Source organism: Chenopodium album, chromosome 25, assembly GCF_948465745.1.
Source record: "Chenopodium album chromosome 25, dcCheAlbu1.1, whole genome shotgun sequence".
NCBI classification, from domain to species: Eukaryota; Viridiplantae; Streptophyta; class Magnoliopsida; order Caryophyllales; family Amaranthaceae; genus Chenopodium; species Chenopodium album.
In genome coordinates, this window is record NC_137858.1 from 4,575,994 (window position 1) to 4,585,206 (window position 9,213).

The 9,213-nt window shown below is 35.3% G+C and overlaps 2 protein-coding genes across 2 annotated transcripts; one reads left to right on the forward strand and one right to left on the reverse strand.

Moving 5' to 3' along the window:
• The first annotated feature begins 1,152 nt into the window (after positions 1-1,152).
• Positions 1,153-4,110, forward strand: LOC145614472 (uncharacterized). Its single transcript, XM_081669528.1, has 2 exons — positions 1,153-1,324; positions 3,672-4,110. The coding sequence occupies exons 1-2, from the start codon at positions 1,249-1,251 to the stop codon at positions 3,881-3,883; spliced, it is 288 nt and encodes a 95-aa protein (XP_081525654.1). The 5' UTR covers positions 1,153-1,248; the 3' UTR covers positions 3,884-4,110.
• Positions 4,111-4,593: 483 nt separating this feature from the next.
• LOC145613171 (putative alkaline/neutral invertase D) lies at positions 4,594-8,935 on the reverse strand. Its single transcript, XM_081668234.1, has 5 exons — positions 8,800-8,935; positions 7,625-8,060; positions 7,104-7,535; positions 5,828-6,386; positions 4,594-5,122 (listed from the first exon to the last, which is right to left on the reverse strand). The coding sequence occupies exons 2-5, from the start codon at positions 8,000-8,002 to the stop codon at positions 4,827-4,829; spliced, it is 1,665 nt and encodes a 554-aa protein (XP_081524360.1). The 5' UTR covers positions 8,003-8,060; positions 8,800-8,935; the 3' UTR covers positions 4,594-4,826.
• Between the last annotated feature and the right edge of the window lie 278 nt (positions 8,936-9,213).

Sequence of the window (9,213 nt, forward strand, 5' to 3'; positions counted from 1 at the left end):
AACATGATATACACAAATTATATTCATAAAATACAAATTAAAGCATCAATTCAACAATTAAATTATAAATGATTCTGAAAATCATCAAAAAAAAAAATTAGCAATTAAAACATAAAAATGTTTTAAAAATTCATAAATCGAAAACAAAATTAATTTTCGTATTCAAAGAATCAAATGTTCAGATATATAGATTATAAAGTATAGAACACCAAATTTTTTTTAAAAAAATGATTACAAAATACATAGATCTAAAAAAAGTTCATAAGAAATTTATCACACGTTCAAAATTATAATTAAGATGTTCATAAATCCCAAAATATATGTCAGTAAAAATATATGTTTATAGGAAACATATCTTACGTTCATATTTTAAACTTAAAACGTTCAAAAGACCAAAATATAACAAAAAACAGATCTGTTAATAATTGAATACACAAATATGAAATATCACTAACAAAATAAATCAAAATAATATGAAATTTACAAATTTCGAAATTCAAACCTAGCCATAGTGATTTAGACAATGGAATCTTATTGAAAAATAATAATCTCCGTCGTCTTAAACACCTTCTCCTCGTCAAATCCGCCATTTTAAACTTCACTTTTTTTGCAAAACTCCATTTACAAAGCTTCAAATTGAAGGTTGAAAAAAACGAATTTTGAAATTAATATATGGTGATCAACAATGGCGATGAAGGAGTTAAATCAACAACAATGAATGAATTTAAGAAAAAAAAAATAGAGGTGAGAGAAATTAGCTAGAAATTATGAATTGTAAGTGGAAGAGATGAAGGATCTCGATCTATAGTGATGAAAAATAGTGATGAAGAAATTAAATCAAAAACAAAATAATGAATGAATTTAAGAGAGAGAAAAATAGAGGAGAAAGAAGATAGAGGAAAGAGAAATCAGAAATTTAGAAAGTGTGAGGTAGGAGAAGAGAGGAGAGAGAAAATACCGAGAGATAATAATTTTGGTAGTAAATGTGATGACAAATTGTAATACATGTGGCATCTTATTATTAGTGGTGCACACAGTTTAACATGCACCATGATGCATGTTAAAATTTGCGAAAAAAGACTAACCCAGGCCCATGAAGAAATGAACACTAGGGTATACTAGCGCGTGTGCAATAAGCTCTTGGTCCTTTGCTAGTTTACTGGGTCTTTCTCTTCTGAGCGAGAAGTTTCAGCCATTTTTGTTTTCGATTCTCTCTCCTCATTTCTCTTTCTTTCTCTCTCTAAAGCTATGGCGTTGAACAATGGATTGCGATCCTGTGCATCAAAGCTCATGAATTCTTCTGGGTCAATCTTATCTAAGCCAGGTTAGTCGGCCTTACAAATCTAGGGTTCTTGTAATTTCCCCAATTTGAACCGAATAAATTATGAAATTATACGATTTTATTTAGATCTGTTTGATGTGTATTGCTCATTTTTTATGTGTTTCATACCCCTCTTCGTATTTTATCACTTAACTTTTGTTTCATCTGGAAATTTGATAACTTTTGTTTATATGAATGGATGGTTTTGATTTTTTTAGGATATTGAATTGTATCTGTTTGTGATGTATGGTAATTAGATGTTGGATTTCTGTGATTTTCTCTTGAAATTTTCAATTTTTAGAACTTGTAATTGAATGCAGCTTCATTTTGATCATGGCTTTATGCAGCTATATGATTTTTTTATTGATCATTAGAATGCAATCCTTTTTTTTTGTTATGATGGCGCATTCGTATTGAGAATCGGTATTACTGTATTACAGTACAATTTACAATGGAGATTATATAGGTTTATGGATAGGTGAACCAAGTGTTAATTAAGGGATTTGTTTATCTGATTTCTGGCTGGTGAGGGAGTTTAGGAATCAGATATGTGCATAACTTGGAGGTAGGTGAATGAGTTTTGAAGTGTGAATTGGAGTCTCTATTTACTGAGATTATCAGAGCTGAAAGCAAATGCGCTTTTATGGATGGTTAGACAAAGAATGGGAATGTAAAGTTGGTTGTATACTTGTATTTATCACGGAATAGGTTGTGGTAAAATATAGGGATTGTTCCGCCAAGGAATGATTTCGTAACACATATGTTTAGTAAATAAGCACTAGTTGATGGCTTACTTCTTGCAAGAGCGCAGTGCCTTTTTGTGTGGATTAGAATGATTGATTAAGTCTTAATTTCTTGATGTAGTGTATTATGTTGCTAATTAGGTTAGAACTATATCTGAGATACTACGTATTATAATAGGGTAAAGAAGTCTGAAGCTATTAATCTATGATTGTTTTTAAAGACGGCTAAACAAGGCTTAGGCAGTTTACGTGGCTGTTCCAATGTCCCATATATGGGGTTTAATGCAGTATTGTCTGTTTTAAAGGCTCTCTAGGTGCCACCAATAAGTCATACACTCATACCTAATGTTGGCTGAAACATGGTTGGAGCTGCTGTTAGGTTATTTGATGTTAAAACTGTTGGGGATGATTGTATGCCTTTAGATCTTGGATCAATTGGATGCAGTTGGAAGGAGGAAGTTTAGTGTCACTCATTTTTATCTTCTTGGGGTATTTCCCACTAGATCATTTTTATATGCAATACGCCTTAGTACGTGAATTATTCTGAATGCTGCAAAAGCGGATTTGTACTTATGAAGCCTGAAGCTGATGTTTTATGGGTTGGAGCTGTCTGGCTATCAGCTAAAGGCAGAAAGAGGTTTGGGTTTTGGGAGGGTAATTTCAAAGATCATTGCTTCCATGGGGTACATGGTGGTGGAGGGTTGTTCCCATGAACCTCGGTCTCTCTAGTATTATGTTATCAAGTGCAAGTATGGATTATGTCAAAAGGGTGGGATTGTGGAATTAAATTCGATGGAGTTGCTTTTTCTGAAGATAAACATTGTCAGTACTGTTTTGGGTTAATTCAGTTGGTTCTTTTTGGCTACATCCAGTTGTAGAGATACAAGGGTCTGTGTAAATATGGATTTTGTGTCTCTTTATGAGGATATCTTGTCCTCCGCTGTATCCTTCTGTTTGAGTTTTAATACGGAGTACAAAGTATGTTATATTTTTTCTTAATATTAAACAAAAAGCTTTGTACATGTGAACTACTGCTTCCCAAATGTGGAAGTGTACACCTCCTTCATTGGAGGATTGACCTGAAGTACTGAATGGTTATTAGTGGTGTTCCTTTGGTGGTTATGATATCAACATGTTTTCAAACTTATTTTCAATATTTCGTAACTTTTTTTCCTTATAAAACATAGGATTTGTGAGATTGTGTGAGATGGAGCTATCTTGCCTTTATGCAATAATTTTGGTACTTGAATTTTTTTTTTTTTTTTTTTTTTTTTTTTGTGGACTGTGATCAAGCTGGGTTGGCAAAAAAGCTACTAAACGCCACAAAGAGAGAGGGGAGGGGGTTATTAATTCCAGACACTCCTGATTTGCCTCCAATTGTGCAACCCTTGAACCGACATAGATGTCTGAGGATTTACTTTTTTTGTGTGCTAAATGAACAATAATGAAACCATGGGATATAATGGCATGAAAGTTGGATATTGTCTTATTTTTAGTCTTCCTATTGTAAATTTATTGTCTATTAGTTTCTTTTGTTCTCCTAATATTGTAATGTATGATGGTACAAGAAAGATCCAGTCTAAGTTAAGTGATTTTTGTGCTCACAGCAAGCAGAGAATTTCACTCGAGTGGGATGAAAATGATGGGAGGACATGGTCATGATGAGCCATTCTATCTTCATGCAAAACACATGTACAACTTGGACAGGATGAAGCACCAGAAGTTGAAGATGTCCCTTAGTGTATTGGCTGCCTTTAGCATCGGAGTCTTTGTCCCTGTTTATGCAGTTGTTTTCCAGCAAAAGAAGACTGCATCTTAACTTCATTTTAGTTCCTTTTTTTCCTATATTGTTGGAAGTTATACAGACTACCTGAGTTGGCCTTGTATTGTAAGATCATGATGGCTTTTTTCATATCACTTTCAGTTTTCTGCTTGGAATCCTACCTTTGCTAGAACTTGGAAAGGTACATTTGACAATAAATTTTTTGTAATGATTTCTGCCGAATCAGCTACTATATATCAGTGATTGTTATGGTTGTGGTTCAATGAAGTTCTGGTTGTAGCATTTGTAAGATGTCACGTTAGCCTTCTATATGCGTTTTGGCAAGTTTTTTTCAGTGTTGATGGCACATCAAAAAGATTGTAATGGATTTCAAGATGAGACGTAAATTGAGACAAATGAACCAACTTCCCAACACCTCGTTAGGGGTGTCTAATAACATGAAATATGGTGAGATAAATGTTCTGACTACTGTGAAACAGATTATAATGATATGTAATGGTTGACTATAATGGTATCTCGAAACAAATCCATTTTAAAGCAATCTATAATCATAACTGAATTTCTGCTTGGATTGAAAAGCGAATGCCAAGAACTGAATATTAAAGTTCAAGTTTGTATCAATACCATTCTGGTTACATTTTATGACGGGCGCATTTGTCTTCATATTCTAAGATTATGATGTGTAGACTGTTACTTTGTTAGGGGAAAAAAAAATAAAAAATCACAAAACAGAGTTTGGAAATTGATTTCAACATGGGGGAGTAACCATTTCATTATGAAATTTGGAGGAAGAGAAGTTATTTGTGAAACAAGAAGCCAGCAGACACTATTGTACACAACCAGACCTTGCAATCAGTCCTGAGAACGGCAAGAAAATTGCCAAAGAATGAACATCGCCAGAATTACGATAACAATTACTTAGCATCTCTAAGCCTTGTATTTTTTTTTCCCAACACTACCTCCTACTATTTGCTTAGGCTCAGCACGTCCAAGAGGATGATCGCTTAATCAATGGTTTCATTAGCTTGTCTTCTTCCAAGGAGATCATACCCAAGTGTGATGGATCTTCTAGCATCATTTTTGCCACGAGGTATCCGGCAATTGACCAAGTTTGGAATTTCCGAGCTTGTTTTCCAATATATCTTCCTTGTTTGCCATCATAGTATTCTGGCCAGCCGTCTTTGAGCAAACGGGACTCTGCCAGATCAATGGCTCGTCTTGCAATCTGTGGTCTACCAGTCTTGATGCATGCAGCCGTTAACAACCATAAAAGAACTGCAAGCAGCACAGAAGAAGAGATGGGAAAACAAAAGGAAAGAACACAAATTTTCAAACACAAGGTAGATATAAATGTGATGCAGGGTTGCTAATAATATACGGAGTACTTCGTACCAACTATACATAGAAATGACAAATAACAATATCAGTGAGAAACTTGAGCGATTACTAATTTACTACTGATAAGAAATTCTGAGCCTCAAAGAGGAGTCCTGAATCCCTTGCAGAGGCAGCAATGCAGTCAGGGACTGCTAGCCTGCTACTGAAGTACTACTTCAGATAGAATAGAAATTCAGCACACCCTAACTGAAAATGGACTGGTATTTTGACAACACTATAGAATAAAATCCCAAGCATTAGGCATAAATTCGAGTTTATGAAATCCCATTCAACAAGTCACGACTCACGACAGAGTGCTGGTTATTAGCAAATCACTAAAAGGTACAAAACAGAAATATTGAATATGTAGGCATGCCACACAGGCATAATTAAATTGCCAACCTATTCTTTTTTTTTTTCTTTTTTTTTTTTTTTGAAACCTCAAATCTAATCATTTGGTATGCCCTAGTTTATTCTTGTAAAGCAACCTCATGTAGTAGACTAGCAGGTCTTAAGGGATAATGCAATTCATCAATATATGAAGATTTTTTTTCTACATAACCATCAAGAAAAAAGCTAAAATAAACAAGTTAAAGGGCAAACCTGGCCAAGATCCTCCATTGTGGTAGCTCCATCTGGTGTTCTTGGGATCACATCCTGTGACAATCCGCCATTCATGACTTTCTATGGCAGGATAAGAGATTTTTAGAGGCATTTCTCCCACCAACTCTTCCCAGCGCTCTTCAATGAGATCCATAATAGCCATAGATTGCTCTGGAGTTGCAAGAGAACAAAGGATGGCTACACAATTGCCCAACGCAAACCATCGGAAATCCATCCTTGCTGGACTGACATTTCCAATAAAGTAACCACCACGTGTAGGCATGAAATCAAAAACCCAATCTGGAATTGAATCAGGAATGACATTAAACTTATTCACAGCTGTATGAGAATATTCTTCTGTTTTGTAGCGGTAGACATCATTTAGTTGACGGAAATCAAGCCAAAAATAGTTTCTCATGTGGAAACTCAATGCATGCAACCGCTTCACTATTCTTTCGATAAATTCCTTCCCTTCTCCATCATGTTTAAGCATAGCCAAAGCACATCTCAGTGACATGAAGAAGAGCGATTGAATTTCAATAGGATAGCCATAAATTCCCTGAAAGATGATCATGTCTCAGAATACGAATGTGGATATTAAGTCAAACAGCACAATTTCAAAAGATTGTTATATGGTGAACCAAAGATACAATGCTCAAGTCATATTAGCATGTAATTTGACGAGTAGCAACAACCCTTGTCATCGGTTTTCATATAAAACAGATGTATTGAAAACTACGTGTGATAAAAGGTCAAGTTCATGCACAGTCATTAAAGAAATGATGAATTTAGGTTTGGTCATGAAAAAGTTGATCATTGTGTTGGTAAACTTAGCTTGGATTACCTACCTCTGTTTGAATCAAATGAATGGGCAACCTTAGTGGCGATTTGATCAATAGATTTTATCAGGCAACAATCGTATATGGTGATGGAGCAGGTTAAACTATGACAGTAGGAATGAAATCAAGATGATACTTATGGTGGAGTTGTACATGTCAATATTATTAGCAGATCAAATTATACCAATTAAGAAATCAGCATAACTATAAAGATTCAACGACAAAAAAGAAATACGATTTTTTTGGGAGGATGATATTAAATACTGAAACTGGAATTTCCTGCATGCATATTACACATTTTATATGACAGTAGAACAGCCAAAGTCAATGCTCTTTTGAAGGACTTATATGATATCCACTTAGAGACCTTTTATGATGAATACCATATGAAAGAACCAGAAATTTACAGCAGTAAAGAGTTACAGTGATCATCTTACCATTCTCCGATCAATCATAGAGCAACCATCCGCGCAAAGTAGGGTAGGAAATGTGTCGAACCCCTCTGACAAACACAGAGTCATTATAAGCCTCATCCCCTTCTGACATTCCGGCGACTCTGCCAAAGACATATCTCCAGTAGACTTTGTATATGCACGCAACAGAATTATCCACCAGAAACCTGAGTCAACAGGAGCTACCCTTCCGATGGCACTCTCACCAAAGTCCGCAACAACAGTATCTGATTTCCGAACAGGATCATGGAGCACCTTGAAACTGGCTGGCATTGCCCCTTCCCCGAGCTTAAACCGGTCAACTCTCTTTTCCCAAGCCTGAAGTTGCAGGGTCTTTAACAGGAAATTCTTAACTATATCTGGCTCACCATTCATTAGAAAAGCTAGTGCACTAGGCACAAAATCCCTTACAAACACCTGCAAAACAAATCATTATCTCAGATCGATGGAATCAAAACAGTAACAGGTAATACGATAATAATTACAGCGATGTGAAATGAAGATACCTGATCATAATTCAAAACTTCCTCTGAAGCATGATCATAAGCAGCAATGGTTCCCACGGGCTGACCTCTAAAGTACACCAAAGATCGTCGAAGAGCTTCCCAAGCTTCAGCAACCATAGGATGTGGCTCAAAAGAGTTCCTAGTCGATGAAGCAGGGGTATCGAAACCAGACCTTGCTCCAGGAGAGTACATGTGATCAAAGTTCTCTACACTGCCTTTTTGTAAACCAACAGACAACTCACTCAACGATCTCTCATCGAATGATCTCTGCCTTTCAATATTGAGCCTCGGCTTATCAAGAAGCTTAGAGAGGTCAAAATCATCCATCTCGGAAATTGAGCAATGAGAGCTCACTTTCCTAAGCCCAACTCCCTCCATTTCTTCCGGTACCGATAATTCAAACAAACACACACCCCTTTAATAACAACCAAAAGTCCTACAAAAATCCAATTACTTGAAAATCAGAAAATAAGGCAATATATAGGGAAATCAAAGAAAAATCTTCAATAATAAAGACCTAAAATAAACCCTCCAAATTGGAAATACAAGATCTTCAAAGATTCCTTTATGTTAGCCCCCACTACCCCACATAAATATTATCCACAACCATGAGTCTATCAACACATGTATCATGTCTCTTCACATATATCTTTATTTTTTATAAAAATCAACCTAATCCATAAACATACCCCTAGCATTCACTATATATATAAGAACAACAAAATCCGAGGATGTCAACTAGCTTAGTTAGTACAGTAGTCCTCGAGACCTCAGATCAAATCCCGTCTACAACACTACCCTTTTAACTTCATAAACACCAACAAAAATAACCAAAACAATCAACATAACATAAACAATTGCCGGAAATTATATCGAGTATAACCTATATTTAACTCACAAATATCACATTATTACAATATAAAGCTCCTATAACACAGATTTTAAATAATACAATCAAATAAATTAGCTCATAAAAGCAGATCCATCACAAAATAAAATTAAATAAAAAAAAAAGCTGAAAATATGCACATTAAATCTAGCAGTAAAAAGTACACTAATAAAAGCCTTAAAATCAAAGCAATAATAATAAAAAAATAGTGAAGAAATAAGTGTTGGGAAGAGAAAAACATCAGATCTGAAAAGAAAAATGAGAGATCAGAGGAGAGAGAAAGTACCTGAGAATCGAAAAACTGAAATTTTCCGACGAAATCAACGGTGGACGGCCGCCGGAAAATGGAAATGGACGGCGGAGATGAGAGGGGGAAAAAAGGAGAAGGAAAGGAAAAAAAGAGCATTGTTAGGTGAAGCAGGGATATATAGTGATAATGGAACAGAAAACTAGGAGAGAGAAAATTTATTTTTAATTATTTTTTTTTTATTTTTTACAGTATTTTTTATTTTTTTATAATTGGGGGCAAAAAAATAAATGGGGACAAAAATATTTGTGAGTGAGTTAAAAAAAAGTGAAGGGAGTGACTGGGAAGAGGGGATAGCCGGTGAGAAATGTGAGAAATGGCGCACGAGGGAAATAAGGGGGGGAACTGGAAGAGTAGGTTGAGGAGACAAAACGACACAGTTTCAGAAGGGTT

Bases quoted from the DNA above. Each gene is read 5' to 3' on its own strand.
- LOC145614472 (XM_081669528.1), top strand. From the start codon at position 1,249: ATGGCGTTGAACAATGGATTGCGATCCTGTGCATCAAAGCTCATGAAT. The intron at 1,325-3,671 runs GTTAGTCGGCCT...TTGTGCTCACAG, and splicing joins GTCAATCTTATCTAAGCCAG to CAAGCAGAGAATTTCACTCG.
- LOC145613171 (XM_081668234.1), bottom strand. From the start codon at position 8,002: ATGGAGGGAGTTGGGCTTAGGAAAGTGAGCTCTCATTGCTCAATTTCC. The intron at 7,536-7,624 runs GTATCTTCATTT...TTTGTTTTGCAG, and splicing joins AAGTTTTGAATTATGATCAG to GTGTTTGTAAGGGATTTTGT. The intron at 6,387-7,103 runs GTAAGATGATCA...ATCATCTTTCAG, and splicing joins CTATGATTGATCGGAGAATG to GGAATTTATGGCTATCCTAT.